Source organism: Quercus robur, chromosome 11 (assembly GCF_932294415.1).
Source record: "Quercus robur chromosome 11, dhQueRobu3.1, whole genome shotgun sequence".
Lineage (NCBI taxonomy): Eukaryota > Viridiplantae > Streptophyta > Magnoliopsida > Fagales > Fagaceae > Quercus > Quercus robur.
In genome coordinates this window covers 3,806,458-3,823,063 of record NC_065544.1, presented here as the reverse complement: position 1 = coordinate 3,823,063, position 16,606 = coordinate 3,806,458, and the positions used below count along the sequence as shown (strand labels likewise).

Below are 16,606 nucleotides of genomic sequence, written 5' to 3'. Positions count from 1 at the left end.
TAAAAATTAGAGAAAAAAATGATTAAAAGTAGTATTAAATCTAGGTAAGAATTTTAAATGTCACTAATTACGTTTACTTTAAAAAAATTGACTAATTATTTATATTTTTATGATAAAAATTGTGTTTAATTTTAAATGTATCCATGTGTTACATGGTATTTTCATAAAAATAATTTGGCAAATTATTTATATTTTTATAATAAAAATTGTGTTTAATTTTAAATGCACTGATGCATTTGCATAGGTTACATACTAGTTCTATTAATAGTTTTATCTTTTGTGTAAGATAAATATAGCCCACACATCACTATATTTTTGTTTGTTTGTTTGTTAGAGCATTTAGATCAACTTATGCAAAAGTCATCGTCTATTTAAAAATATAAACCAACTTTTTCTATTTTTAGCTAACAAATTTTCAAAATATATACATCTAATTATCTAATTTTCTTTATTTTTACATCTAAAATGTCAATCCTTATTTATTTTTAAATTGTTTATTTTTCTTCACACACAATAACCACTGTCTACTAAGAATCAATTCATGATTTGTAGCAAAATCCGATCTTGTATAACTAATTTATAATCCGATGATTTTTGGGCTTCATTAACTATATTTTAGGGCTTTATGTTATTTTAGCATACCTAATGCAAAATGCCTAGATTACTAAATTGAAACGGAAATGCATAACTGGGAAAAAATAAAAATTTGGAAACTTAAGGACTTGCTTGGTAGCAAAATTTAAATACATTTTTTTTTTTGAAACCAAAAAATATTGAGTACCACACTTGAATTTATTGTTTTCTATTTTTCCAATTCAAAACAAGATTTTGAAAAAATGAGATGTTTCTTAAATTAAGCCGCTTATCTTTATCACAAAAAAAATTCTCACACTTCAAATTTGAAACTTATCGTTAAAAAAAAGTACATGAGTTTTATTCCTTTATCATTATCCACAAAAAAAAAAAAAAAAAAAAATCTACATATTACTTTTTATAAAAAAAAAATTTAAAAACTCAAAAATAGATATGATCTCCTAATCATTTTTTTTCTTCAGTATTTTAAAAATCTACATATTACTTATGATGTAAAAATTATTTAGTTTCAATTCAATTTTTTGAAAATTGTTAAAAACAAAAAACAAAATTCTTTCTACCATACATAACCTTAAAATAAATGAATAAATAAATAAAACCCTTAAATTTTAGAGTAAAAAGTATACTTTATACAAGTCAGGAGTGCGCCTAGTAACTTTTATTTTCCACTTTTTCTTTCTTAATCGTACAGTTGGAATTCTGGATCGCTTTCAAGCTTTGAGGAGAAGAACGACAAATGAGGTTGGAGGTGAATCTCTGAAACAATTCGAAACAAAGATCGGTTGGGAATTGGAACTAAGAATAATATCAGCAAGAAATCAAAGATTTCTATCTCAACAGTATTACTATTATGTCATTGGAGCCTCCCCCTTTCCAGGAAGCAGCGCGCTGCGACGTCTGCAAATGCAGCTTCAACACTTTCCGGCGAAGGGTAAATCTCTTTTTTATTAGATTTTTGTGATTTTGATTTTACATGCAATTCATGTAATCCATTATTATAATATTCATCGATCTCTAATCCTATTTAGAATTAGGAATTTACTTTTTTTGCATAGTAATTATTTAGTGGATGGAGGCTTGGGATGAGTTGTAGACCCAGACGTCTCGGGTTTGATCCCCATTAGGAGTTTCCATGGGGAGAATACAACCGATACGTCGCGTATCGGTTGTATTCTTAAAGGGCCCTGTCTTGGTGAGGTACCATGTCGTCTATATAATAAGAGAAAATGGGGAATTACATGGACAAAATGATTCATTTAGCTCAATTGGTAAAGTCTAATAATTATTTGGTGGATGGAGGGTTGGGATGAGTTGTAGATTCTGACGTCCCGGGTTCGATCCCCATTAGGAGTTTCCATGGGGAGAATACAACCGATACATTCCCCATGGGTGGGATTAAGGGGTCCTGTCTTGGTGAGGTTCCATGTTGTCTATATAATAAGAGAAAATGGGGAATTAGATAGATAAAATGATTCATTTAGTTCAACTGGTAAAGTTTCTTATAGTTAAATAAGGGATCTGGAGTCAAAAACTGATTGATATCTTAGTCTGATGATAAAGAGTTATTATTAAGAGCGGATGCCATAAGTTGAAAATATCTGCAGAAAAAATGAAGAAAAAAGATCAACATATTGACCAATTGTCTTTGTCTATGCTAATTATGTTTTAAATATCAATTGACAGCATCACTGCCGTTGTTGTGGGAGGACATTGTGTCATGAACATTCGTCAGATCAATTGGTATGATTTTTTTTTTTTTTTCTAGTGTTTTGTTCTGTGCTGAAAGTGGTATTGTTTTAAGGAGAAATTTAACCGATAGCAGATTGATTGACTGTTGTTTTGAACAAATGCAGGCGTTACCGCAATTTGGCATTTACACGCCTGTTAGAGTTTGCGCTGAATGTTTTAATGACCGCTCTCGGTAAATCACTGAATTATTGATTTTCGCTAATGAAATTTGGGTGGAAATTGAATCCCATATGTTTAAATGGAAAATGAGGCATAAGTTGTGATGTGTTGTGTTAGCAAATTCACTGTGATAAAATACCGATTGTCCCAAATGCTTAAACGTTTAGAAAATTGTGAATGCAATCATTTAATTAATATTCTAACACATTGCAACATGACTACTTTCAAGTTTTTCTTCTATGTTTTCTTTTTTAATTTTTTTGCCAATATGTACTTTCTAGTCAATTATACTCGTTTGAGTTAAGATATAGCTTACTGATGTATCATGGAGAGTGTTAAGATTGCTAGAACTCTAATGTGGAATTCATAGTTAAGGTTCACCTCATGAATATCTATTGTCAATGGGAGTTTTCTTGATCTGGTGATTGAGCACAAAGATTTTGGGTTATTATGTGGGCAATTACTTAGGGTATGACTGTTATTCAGATTTTACTGTTGTGTTTGTGGGCCTAATGGAGATCAATTGTATACCAACAAGGATAGTAACGTTATCCTTGTTCCTATAGATTCATAATGAGAGCAGTTGCCATATTATTTTATTTTTAAAGGGGATGCTATGTGTGCAAGAGGATTTGTTCTATACGCTCTTATCTCTGTTATATGCATATGGATCCTTTTGATTTGGGGCTTGCCAAAATGTTGATCCTAGGTTTTCTGTCGGAGTGGAGAGGTTAATATATAGTGGTTATAGCATGCAGATTTTATATTTTCAATTTTGGAGATTTTTTTGATAAGTTGAGAAATGAGTCTCATTTTTGTGGGATTTATGTCTCATCGGAGCATAAAACAGGAGCGATGGGATTCCCCTCTATCACCGAAATTTATGTCTCATTCTGCAAAATGTTGATCTCAAGAGAAATGTGCTTTAGGATATGTACTTGGTTAATGTAACCTAGTCTAGGGGTACAACTTTCTTCAAATACAATGGTGTATAGCCTAGTCCCATATATGCAGTGCAGAAATCTCAGGGAATTGAGCATAAAAAAAAGATAGAAATATAAAGTAAACCAAGGTATAGGTACCAAGGGTTGCCTGGAATCAACACCAAGACATTGGAAAAATTCCAATAGAAATTTATTCATCATAAACGTATTTCCATTAAATCCCAATCTCCAGTAGTGTGGCTCACTATTTGGAAAAATTGCAGCGGGGCATTTTGTTACCAGGGGGAGGGGGCTGGGTATTGGGAGTTTCACTCATTTTAACACTGCATTATTGGCTAAGTGGTTATGGCGGTTTGCTGTGGAGATGAATGCTATGTGGAGAATTGTAATAGCTTACAAGTATGATTTGATTTTTGGGAGGAGAAGGGGGGGTGGGGAACCCATGTGATTTCTTTGTGGAAGTATATTAGAGGTGGTTCGTGGTTGGGGGACTTTTTCTCAAAATATCAGATTTGAGGTGGGAAGGGGTTTTTTGATCCATTTTTGGGATGTGTGGTGTGGGGAACTACCTCTTAAGGAAGCGTTTTAGCTTCTGTATCGCATTGTAAGGAATAAGGATGCATCTGTGGCTGAGCATTTGTGTTGGCAAAATGGAAATTGCCCATTGGAATGTGCTTTTTGTTAGACTGATATAAGATTGGGAATTGGAGAGCTTGGAATTTTTTTTGCTCCTCTACTCTACTGAGGTGGGTCATAATGAGGAAGATAAAGTGCTGTGGTTAGTTGCCCAGAGAGGTTCTTTTGAAGTTAAGTTGTATTATACAACTCTGTTGAGTAGAGGTAGTCATTCCTTCACTTGGATAGGCATTTGGAAGGTGAAAGCTTCTTCTAAGGTAGCTTTTTTTCACTTGGACAACTGCAAAGGGGAAGATTCTCACATTGGATAATTTGAGGAAGAGGAATATTTGTGTTATTAACAGGTTACATGTGTAAGAATGATCGGGAATCAGTGGACCACCTACTCCTCTGATGTTCCTATACCTCTAACTAGTGGTCTTTTTTGTTTAGTTTGTTTGGTATTTCTTGGGTTATGCCCAAACAATTGCTTCAGTTGCTAGCTTGTTGGCATGGAGGTGTTGGGCAACAGAGCAGCTTCTGTTTGGGGTTCCATTCCACAGTGGATTATGTGGATTGGAGGAAGCAGAACAACTGAAGTTTTGAAGGGAAGGAGTATTCTATCTTTGTGTTGAAGCACATTTTCATTCTGTCCTTTTTTGATTGGATGACTGCTTTGAGTGGTCTTGCCATACCTTCTTAGCTGGATTTTCTAGATTTATGTAGTTTTGGGTAGTTTTTTGTTTCCCTTGTACACTTCCGGTGTACCAGGGTAATGTTTTTTTGCTGTACTATTATTTATTTTTTCAATAATTGACTTCAGTCAAAGCGCAATTATTGAATTACAAAAAATAGCATCGACTCTAGGAAATTAACTAAACTACTAATAACATAATTAGCTAATAGGACATAAAATGAAATCCGAAAAAGTAATAGTTAATATACAATTTCCTTCTAAACTTAAATCAAGATAAAATTATTTTCATGCTCCCTATGTCTTTTGCTTATGTAGGGGATTAATACTTTGAATATGCCTCAGCATAACAGCTCATAAAGCTTCTATGTTTTATTTTCTAGAGGCATGTAATTAAGTTTGGCATTCATTTTGGCACAGGTCTGGGAAAGATGATCCACAAGCTTCTTTAAATGGTATTGGTCGTGTAACAGATAAAGTTTCTAAATTAGACATAGATGCAGATGTAGATTTGAAGGATGGACCAACTGCAGAGCATCAATCTGTGTCAGTCATTCCAGAGTGCAAGTGTGGAATGCCTCTATGTATTTGTGAAGCAGCCCCTTCCACTGATGCACTTCCTCTTCAGGTATAAATTCTTTAATCTTCAAATGCAATCTCCTATGTTGTCCTTGCATCTCATAAATTTGATTCCCTTTTGTGGCAGAGAGAAAATACTTCAACCTTCACTCAGACAAACCCAAAACCAAAGAAGCAGGACCCTATTCCAAGAAATAAAGGCACCACATCTAATAACAAGTTGAGGTATGTGCCTTAACGTTTAAATATCCAATCTCTGTTCTTCCTTACACAGTGGATGCTTTTAAACTTTGGTTTTATGCATGAGCTCTCTGTAAATAGTTTAAGATATGAAGTAGCAGTTGTCCTCTGCAGTTCAGAGTTTGGACTTTAACCTTTCTAATTGCTACTATAGTATTCAGGTGTGAGTTGTTTGAAACCTAATTTCAGTTCAGGAAACTTTATCCGTGGTTTACCCCCCAGGGGGTGGGTCCAATGGACTGCCTTGGTGAGGTTCCATGTAGCACCAGAAGAGAAATTTTACTCTTATATTAATTGTTCTCTCAGCTGGATGGTGTTTAGTATGCTCTGGATACTCAGGTCTCAATTATGAAGCACCAATGAGCTATAGCTCAACTGACACTTCCTCCTCCCGTTATAATGGGATGGTGAGGGTTCAAAACTAATGGTGTGGATGTGTAACCTTTTCTGATAAGTAATGGTTTTTATTAAGAGTATATTTTTTTCATGGTCACAATGATAAACACAAAGTAACTAAAACAATTACAAAGAATTATGCAAAACAATTAAGTGATTATTTGAAATCTAACATGGAACTGTTATGTGTAAGTCCCCATGCACGATACCAATCAAACATAGTTAGAATCAACAAAGATTCCAACTGAGCCTTTAATCTTTCAGTATCTCCATAAGTGCAACTGCTCCATTCCCTCTATAATATCCACATCAAACACGACAAAACGAGGTTCCAAATATCTCGAGTGCTTCCCTAACCAATTCCTCCACTTATACAAGAGGTCTGCTACCCTCCTTGGCAACATCCATTGAATCCCTAACGCTACCTCCCACAATACAAATACCTCATCACAGTGGACAACAAATGATCCATTGGCACATACAACAACAATCAACTAAGAGAAACCTCTCTTGATAAGATTATCATAGGTAAGAATCTTCCCCCAAGTAGCTGTCCAGACACTCTTCCAAGGGAAGCAATTAACATTGGTACCTCGGATAACATCATGGTAAGAGCGAATGTCAAAGATACCACTCCCATTCAATCTCCATCTCATCTTCTCATCATCAAAGCATCTATGAAACCTCACATTCCAACTTTGTTCCTCCCCATTTAAATGGCTATTCAAGACTGTGTGAACTGAGGAGTCTTTGTCAACTGAGCATGCATACAGGTCAGGATACAAACCCTTTAAAGAATGGTTTCAGTGCCATTTTTCATGCCAAAATCATACTTGTGTAACTTATTTAAAAATTAAAAAAAAAGGTTTCCATCTCTGTAGGGTATAAAAACCGTTCCTGCTGCATGTCTGTTTTGACTTTGACACTAGTGGAAGTCCAATTTATTCAATCTAGTTTTAGGAACTTGATGTCTTAATACAGCGTATGCCTTTCTAGTTTTCAAGTGACTTGTTTTCTTTAATATAGTCACATGATGATTTTTTTTTTTTTTTTTTTTTTTTTTTTTTTTCTGCAAAATGTATTTTGTTTAAATTTAAGTGCTGAATGATGGTTTTTCTTCCTTTTTGTCAATCAATGGATCTTCTCTTTACAACCTTTATTTAGCTTGTCTCTTTAGTTCTCCCAAATTTTTACAACCCTCAATTAATGCAAATTTATTAAAATGTGAACTTCTAGTGGGAACATGCATGTCTTTCTAGTTGGCTAGAACTGGAAAGACTAATTGGGTATCACAATTAAAATAAGGGAAAAAAATGTCAATATGCATTGAGGATGTTTTGATTCTTTTCCTATATTGCTATTGCCTGTTCCATTGTACAAGAACTACTTACCACATCTCCGTTAGGTATTTATTATTTGTTTCTCTTATTTATATTTATGGGACTAAGACTTAGTTGTTATTCTCTTATCTATATATTAGATACTTCTAAATGCTTTTGAGGAAGCCATCATGTTTCTCAGTTTCTCATTATATGTAGATGATAAACTGGTAATTTTTTAACACATTGCCATTGTTCTCTCCTAAATTTTATGTTATTAATTGGTAGTTGTTTTGCAGTTCTGTTTTTAATCTTGGTCAAGCAACCAGCGATACTTTGAATAAGCCTCAGATGGATTATGAACCCAATGGGGAGGTATATATTCTGGATCATCTATTTAAAGTCCAACTATGCAGAAGGATATATATATATATATATATATATTGTTGCTGTAGATTACTTACTTATTCAGCATGAGCTTTTGTTAGGGTTTAAGAGAAGCTATAAAGAATGGTGACACTGCTGCAGTCAAGAAACTTCTGAGTGAGGTATTCAACATTTTAATGCAGAGCTAAAATTTGAAATGGATTTAAGCTTTGTCACATTTGCAGGGTGTGGATGCAAATTACCACGATAAGCAAGGATTATCTTTGCTACATTTGGTACTGATCTCTCTCTCTCTCTCTCTCTCTCTCTCTCACACACACACACACATACACATACACATAAAATAAGTAAATTGCCATTGTTTAAGATGTTTGATTCTAACATCAGGATTTATTGGGTGCAGGCAGCACTCTTTAATCGAACTGATATAGTCTTCATCCTCATGGAATCTGGAGCAAGCATGGATTACAAGAATGCACAGGGTAATTAATCCTTGGCCAACTTACAAAATTTGTTTGACTTACTGACTAGTGGAAGTGCGTACTAAAGATATTGAAGGCATTGCCTGGTTTGTTCAGATGAAACGGTTTCTGTACATCTGTGAAATGAAGCTAATTATAGAATTGCCAGATAATATTTAAAGGTGTTTAAAGTTCTGAGTGTGTTTGGATTTGTCTGGGTCAAAACAATCTGGGAGGGCAGTGTTGTTGAATTTGTCTGGTACATTTCAATAAAACCCTCCTAAACATTTGCCAAAATGAGGAAGAAGAGAGAAAAGGGTTCATATATCAAGAAAAATATACCTTGTACCCTACATGCTCACCTTGCATATTGGTGCTTGTCCCTTGTGCAGCCATTTCAGAATGAGGTGCATATCTGGTGTAAAAATAATAATAATAATGATTCTGTTATAACTTATAACAGAATGCTCTCCTTTGCTTTGTTCCTTTCTATCTTTTTCACCATGTGGGGGTGGATATTATCATGATTATGATTATGTAGCCAAGAATACTGCTAGTTACAAATTTTTGTTAGCAGCCAATCTTAGTTTTCAATTCTAACTGCCTGCTTCTTCTTCAGGAGAAACACCATTGGATTGTGCTCCTGCTACTTTGCAACACAAGATGCGAAAGAAGCTGGAAGAAGGTGAGGCTCTGCATGAGCACATTCCAGAGTAGTATATTCATTTTATCTTTAAGCTGTGTTCAAGTTGTCTGTAACTCAAGAAAGCGTTTGATAAACTACTCAATGGTTTTGTACTAAATATACTGTATGAATGGTGGCAATCAAGGCTACAATTCAAGAATGTTAATAAGATTTCCTTTCCACGGTGTTTGATGTTTATGAGTTAGAGTTCAAAGTTCAAACTATAAATTCATCTCCTGTATGTAAAGGCCCGCTTGGATGCACAGATAAGATGGAACTAAGAAGAGATTGACCCATATTGTGCATCTTGTTTCTGATCATGCGATACATTTTAGTGTGGATAAAGGAATAGCATGGGAGCAGCTTAGTTACCTGCTAGTTCTGTTAAGCCAAACTATAAATTCAGCTACTGTTTGCAAGGGCCCATTATTTTTTTTTTTGGGGATGGATGCAAAGGCCCACTTGGATGCACAGAAAAGAAGAGGTTGACCCATTCCCCGGTGGTTGAGGTCCAAGCATCAAAATACGTCTCACAAGATTGATAACGAAGGAAGAAAAGAAAGGAGCCTTTGGACACTAAGTTTATTCAAAAGATTTTTCAATCTATTAACCACTAATGTGTTGTGTACTAGACCGTTTATTATCTCTGGTGTATACAACAAAATTGCCTCTGTTCACCACAGAAGATTGCAAAACCACATCATTTCTTGGACATGAAACCCTCTTACGCTTATTAGTCATCCATTCCTCACCACTTCTTTGCCATTGCGACGAGCCTTCTTGGGTTGATCATGGTTGTAGATTAGAGTGAGGATTCAGAACAACCAACAAGTAGGAGGAAGCTCCAGTGATGGTTCTCAAAACCTGGATCTTGTGCTGTGTAGAAAGCCATAGATGGTTATGACTTCTGACTTACGAGCTATATCTATTCACAAGGTTAGACAGGATCACACTTTGTCGTTTTCATTTTATTTTTTATTTTTGTTAAGTGGATATAATGCATAGCGATGGGATTATGAAACCAAACGGATTGTTGGGATTTTGGACATGTATGGTTTCTGTCGAGCATTTCCTTTAAGGTTCCTTTAATGTTTCTTGTTGCTTAAGTTGTTTGCTTCTACCAAATGCATGTAACATTTTGGCCCACCAATATGCTATCACCAATTCGTCACCACTTTTACATTATTGTAATTAGCATACCACCGTGGGGGTGACTTGATGATAAGAGTATAGTTATAAAAACCATATCGGAAGTTGACCCGGTTGAAGAATTGGTTCACTTGTTCATTGGTTCAACTAGTGATTCATTAGTTAATTTGTAGGTTTATTAATTAATTAAATAATATATTTTATAATTATAAAAAGCAGCTAAAGTAAATAAAACCACTCAATTTAGGTATATTAATAAATAATAATAATTACATCATATGACATAAAGTTAGAAAAAAAAAATACATCATTCACATAAATCATCCAATAACCAAGTTATATAGTCCCAAAGTATAGAAACAACGTATCTCATAGAAATTCAAAATAAAATTTTAGTTTAATAATTAAATCCTAGGGATTTTACATTGGTGAGATGTTGGAGTAGGCCGTAGGATTGCTTTCTAACTTTTTAGTATGACAAATTTTGACTTTGTTAGTGCAAAAGTTCTTCCATTTTTGTCTCAATTTTCTTTTTAAGTTCATCACTTTATCACCTACATCTATAATTTTATCACTATCTCTTTATTTCTTTTGGTCTCATCACTATCTTTTAGTCTCTTTAATCTCAACTCTCATCTCATGACTTAACTCTTACTTTATCTGTTTAGTCCTTTAGTCTTTAATCTTTATCACTTTATATCTTTATCAGATTATCTTTTCAATCCTCAGTGGTTAGTAAATACACTTTAAAAAAAAAAAAAGTTTTATTTGCAAGTTAAAAAGATTAATTCATGCAATCCGTCAGTTTACCCAATTTGATAATGGGTCATTGCATATTTGGTATTTTATGCCAAACTATTCCGGATAATTTTTTGGTTCACAGTTTAACTAGTCATTTTTATACTTTTTATAACTACGGGTAAGAATTCTCTTATCATTTTACATGATGCTTGGCATGAGTTAAGTAGTGGCACTTCAACGAATGTCTTGTGCCCACAACGATAGTATCATCAAGGCCTCAATGGTTCACATGGTATTACCTTTACTATCATAAGAGTGGGATCAATGAGTTCACACTGAAAACCTTTCCTTCTTCTTCTTCTTCTTCTTCTTTCCTTTTTTTTCTTCTTCTTCTTTTTTTTTTTTTTTTTTTTTTTTTTTTAACATTCAGCAAAATATATATAACATATCTGTTAACAATATCATATCATAGGCAACATTTTTCAATATTAAATTGTTAAAAAGCCAAAAAGGGGCATTAAATTTTTTTTTTCTAGATCTTGTTCCTATTTTTAGAAAAAGAAACAACTATATTTTTATTTTCCCTAGTTTATTATGTAGACTAATTACAGGGACAGGCTCATTCTCACATCCAATTATGCATTCTTATGTGCTATTATTAATGGATACTTTCTATCCACTCCTATTTGCATGAACCCACCAATTCTAATCAATCACTCACAATCATAAAAGTCAACAAACTAACTATATTGATTTTGATAATTGTATTCTTATATATAATGACATTGAGTCAAGTTAAAATATTATTGTACAACAGTAGTATGAGAAATGTTTAATTCATTATTATACATTCAATTATAAAAAATGTGTCTTTTTAAAAAAAAAGAAAAAGGGAAAATGCTCTAATTAGTTACTATCAATAATTTCACTACAAAATACTTATAAATTGACGTGAAAGTAAACATAATTGGTAATAATTTAATAACATAATTAATGAATATATCTAAACTTCTTTTATATGATTGGCGTCATAATATAGTGAGATTTTTATTTAGACCCCATTTATTCTAGTCTAGTGAGATAAGAAAAAAGAGAGAGAATCTGAGCGAGAGAGAATAGTAACGGTCAATAACAAAATGCTCAAAACGATGTCGTTGCCTCAACAGTATTTTATACAAGCCCTAAAACGACGTCACACCATCTTAGATAGAGACGCACAAACACACCCGCGTGTTAATGCTCGCTCAACTAGAGAACGATGCCGTTTCATACTTATCCAAGACGCCACCACCGTTAACAGAATTTGTGAAAATCGGTTATAAAATTAGTTAGTTAAGAGTTTTCCCGCCTCTTTGGAGTTTCGCTTTACTCTGTTTCTTTGTATATAAAAGGAAAAGGCTCATCTTCTCTTCTTATTGTACTGTACACAGATTGCTCATTTTGATAATCCAGTTTCAAAGTTACGTTTTGCGGCAATGTTCTCTTCTCCCGAGAATAGTGGTGATTTTGATAATTCACCACCACCGCCGCCGCCACCACCACCACCACCTCCGTACACAACAAGTCCATTTTATCATGATGATCATGATGAGGAAAAAGAACCTGCATACCAAGAAGGGTACGCATCAAATTCATTTTATCATGATGAGGACAAAGAAGCTGACCAAGAAGAACGAGAAAAAGAAGAAGAAGAAGATCCGGAAGAGCAACATTATTTAGCAGAGTTCCTCGATGATTTGCTGATGGAGCTGCAAGATGATGAGGATGATGAGGATGATGAGGATGATGAGGAACCAGCACAGAAGCAGCAGAACTGCAACTTCGGGTATAAGTTTCACCCCACTGACTACGACCTCATCGTGCATTATTTGATCAAGAAAATCTTGGATCAACCCTTGCCTTGTAATCGGGTTGTGGATGATGAAGATGACCTACTCTATCGCCGCCCCCCCGAAAGGATTGCAGGTTCTTCTTCTTCTTCTTCTTCTTCTTATTATTATTATTATTATTATGTAGTCACTATATATATAGTTTAGTTTACATACATGCATGCTTTATTGGGTTTGTTTTTAGCTTCTTTTGCTAATTGTAATTAATCTGAAAGAAAGAAAGAAAGAAAGAATCAATGACAGGACATTTCATGTAGTAACTAGTTTACTTGCATGTATGTTTTGCTAGGATGAATGGAAACTTCATTTAGGATGTTGTACCCGTGTAGTACTTGTCGTTCCATGTGGTAATTTTTCAAAAATTGCTCATGTTGGATCCGTACCCGTGTCCATGCATCCCAGATGTTTTACCGGGTTTCTTTTCATTAATCTTTGATTGTTTTCAGTGGATTGGACCAGTTTGATATTTTTACGTGATGTTAAAGTAACTTTTGTTAAATTATTTATTAATCTGAACGAAAGAATCATGGGCTTGCCACATTATGTACTTACTAATTTATATACGTGCTTGGAAGTTGGAACCTCCTTTAATTTTCAGTGTATACCATCTCTTTTTTAAATTTCTCTTAAAGTCGCATATAAAAAAGATTTTTCATACAAGTTTCATGAGCAATTTCTTAAGCTTGCTTTTCTAACTTCTTTTTACATATATAAAAAACCAAGTAAAATCTAACATTCTGGATGATCTAACAGAAAACAACAGCAATTATGGAGAAACTGCATGGTACTTTTTTACTCGAAGGAAACAACAGTATCGAAAAGGAAAACGTCCAATTCTAGCATCTGGTGATGGATATTGGAAGGCCATGGGAGATGACAAGGAAATCAAATCCAAAGAAATTGTAGTTGGGTATAAGAAGAAATTTGTCTTCTATAGGGGAAATCCTCTAAGCGGTGACAAGACAAATTGGATCATGAAAGAATATAGAATTACTCATCCTTCTATAGAAAGAAATCCAAGAATTAAAAATGGCAAGAGGGTAAGTAGATTTTTTTTATAATCTTATTTGAATTTCTGTATTTTTTACCCCAAACATCATTGTTGTCATCTGTTGTAGATCTAATTATTATTGATTTTTTGTTCTTCCAGATTGATAAATGGATTTTGTGTAAGCTTTATAAGAGAAAGGAGGGAATATCAAGGAAGAATCGTACTCAAAAGGCATGTTCCAAATCTCATGCTAATGAAATGATAGAACTGAGTCCATGACAAATGTTGTTCCAAAAACAGAGAAAGTTGATATTGTCAAAAATAAGTGTCAGAAGCTTTCAGATGACGATAAGCCAATAAGCCATATGAATGATTACTAGCAAGTAGCAACTTAGTGGCTCTTTGAATGTTTAGCATGAACCAAAGTTTTTTAGTTTTAATGATTACCCATTTACTACATTGTCATCAGCTTGTGAAACATAGCTTCTAAACTGTTTCACCATATCTAGTTACATTGGCTGAAGATACTGTTTGGAAGTTTGCAAAAGAGAAGGTGAATGGTCCTCGCAGTGGAGTGTAGAATGCTATGGTTTGCTGTAATTGATGACCAGAAGACTCTCTCATCTAATGCTCTAGTTTACAGTAGGTGCTCTGTAGTGATGTAATGGTCTCTGTCATTGGCGTTTGTTTGTCTTTTTTGTTTCAATCAGTAAGCTTGGCTGTACCGGAGTTGTTTTGCTGTGTCAGGGCTGAATAGCTCTGTTGTTTAGTTTGGATTCTTTACCTGTTGATCCTGTGTTTGGTCTGTATTGGCCTGTTGTGTACTTTTGCTGTAATTGATCCCAAAAAAAAATAATAATAATAAAAAATTGGTGATTGGTCCTCTCTACTTCTCAACAAGTCCTGCAGCAATTGTGATTTTGAACTTAATGAACAATATCTGTTCTTTGCTGAAGTTTTTTACAGATTGTAAATCCTTGTTTTTGATTCATCTCAATAAGTATTTTGAACGATAACATTTTAGTAATTGAGACTTTAAAATGGTAACAAGACCTGTATTTGATATTTCATTTAAAGGTTTAACAGTTTAATCCTTAAGTCTATTATTGAATCAGGATGTTAACCAAGCAGTGCTCTGTTTCATGACTTGAATTTTCAATTTGTAGGATTCTGTTTCTTTGAGTTGTGGTCTGGGCTTGTATAGTTTGATTGACCACTTTGGGTTCCTTTTATCCTGTTCTGTAGTTTGGCCCTGTTTTGTCCTGTCTGTTTTGCTATATGGCCTGTTTCTTTTAATAAATATCTTACTATTTCATCCAAAATTTAAAGATATACATAAATTTTCATTTCTGGAAATTATGTATCCTTTTTTTGAAATCTGTTCACATTTTTTTTTTGCTAGGTATGTTTTGAAATATCTTTATTTCTTTATTTGATGTGTCATGTGTGATTGGGATAATAAAATAATGCTTCTCTTTTTCCCCCTTATATATAAGATGTTAAATCACAAAATCTTTCCCATTATATATGTAAAAAGAAAATAGGTAAAAACTGACATATGATATCATTAAATAAAAGGGAAGAAAACTTGGTGTTCAGCGTTTCACTTTAGCTCAGACATCTTTATGAATATTTACTTTAGAATATATATAAACCAAATTGATGTAATTTAGTTTGGTTTGGTTTACTAGTTTACTTTCTAAGGTGCGAAGATACCAATGTCACAACGACACTGGCATTTGGCTGGATAATCATACATGTCACAGCACAAGAGTAAAACCAACATAAAGAACTCATAGGTCAATATATTCAATTTCATAACACAATTCCCTGTAGTTTCAGAAAAATCTAAAATGACCAAAATTGTTACAAAGTTCTCAAGGTTTTCAAAACCTTTACTTGTCAATAAGGTTTTCTGCCGATGTCCCAAATATCACTAGTCAAGTTAAAAACATCTTTAGAAATTGCAACAATACAATAATTTCCTGAAATCTATCATCAAAGGATCAAATCAACAATGCTTATATTTTCTATGCCAACAATTCATGCACTTTCCCATATGCAATATAAAACATGATGCACTTTTTATAAATAATCATATACATTAAGATTACAACACAACACTTTTTAGGAAAATATTGTTTCCCTACAAAATTTCTCAAAATGTATTTAACCCAAAAACAATGTTTTATGCAATATGACTATTTTCAAAAGTTGTATTAAATAGCTACTTACCCTGCAATCCACAAAAAGCCTAACTTCCAATGCTCCAAAGGCGGTCAACTAGAACCTAAATAATGTCAAGTAGAGACGGCAATTTTGCCCTACTCCGCTTAACTCGCCCCTCTCCACTTCATCCCGCGCGAGTTTTCCCCACCCCGCAAAGATGGTGGGGCAGGGTGGGGCGGGGATGGGTTTCGACTTTTTAGACCCACCCCACCCCTCCCCATCCCCGCCTCGCATTACTAAGGGTTATAATTGTAAATTTTCCTACTCTAAAACCCTATTATTTAAACTAACATATTAATATTAACTTATTTTATTTTACCTAATGTGGTTCTCTATCTTTATTTTGTTATGTGTTATACTATTAGTTTTTTTTTTTTTTTTTGGTGATTGTCTTATTAAACACTTGGATATATTATTCAATTTTTTCTAAAAATTGATTTGATTTGATGGGATAAATTTAGTTGTCATTTCAAGTATATTTTTATTAATAAAATAGGTTTCATTATAAAAATTGTACTAGTTGTAGGGTAAATTAATAAAAAAAATAGAGTTTTACGGGTGGGGCGGGGCTTCGCAAGGCCCCAAGTGGCAGGGATGGGGTGAGAAAGTTTTCCCCGTCATATGAGCGGGATGGGGATGGGGCAAGACAAAATCATGCGTGGCGGGGACGAAGACCCCATCCTTCTGCCCCACCCCGCCCCATTGCCATCCCTAATGTCAAGCAAACCTATCAAAATTAGTATCAAGTTTGAATTTGTGTTTAGCTATTAAATAGAAAGTACTAA

General features: G+C 33.9%; 1 protein-coding gene across 1 annotated transcript; it reads left to right on the top strand.

Moving 5' to 3' along the window:
- Nucleotides 1-1,246: 1,246 nt before the first annotated feature.
- LOC126706028 (uncharacterized) lies at nucleotides 1,247-9,020 on the top strand. Its single transcript, XM_050405290.1, has 10 exons — nucleotides 1,247-1,525; nucleotides 2,278-2,334; nucleotides 2,448-2,515; nucleotides 5,176-5,383; nucleotides 5,462-5,559; nucleotides 7,589-7,664; nucleotides 7,778-7,837; nucleotides 7,901-7,951; nucleotides 8,080-8,158; nucleotides 8,757-9,020. The coding sequence occupies exons 1-10, from the start codon at nucleotides 1,445-1,447 to the stop codon at nucleotides 8,852-8,854; spliced, it is 876 nt and encodes a 291-aa protein (XP_050261247.1). The 5' UTR covers nucleotides 1,247-1,444; the 3' UTR covers nucleotides 8,855-9,020.
- The last annotated feature ends 7,586 nt before the right edge of the window (nucleotides 9,021-16,606 follow it).

Excerpts from the sequence above, each read along its gene's own strand:
- LOC126706028 (XM_050405290.1), top strand. The coding sequence starts at position 1,445 with ATGTCATTGGAGCCTCCCCCTTTCCAGGAAGCAGCGCGCTGCGACGTC. Across the intron at positions 1,526-2,277 it reads TCAACACTTTCCGGCGAAGG|CATCACTGCCGTTGTTGTGG; the intron begins GTAAATCTCTTT and ends ATCAATTGACAG. Across the intron at positions 5,560-7,588 it reads ACATCTAATAACAAGTTGAG|TTCTGTTTTTAATCTTGGTC; the intron begins GTATGTGCCTTA and ends GTTGTTTTGCAG.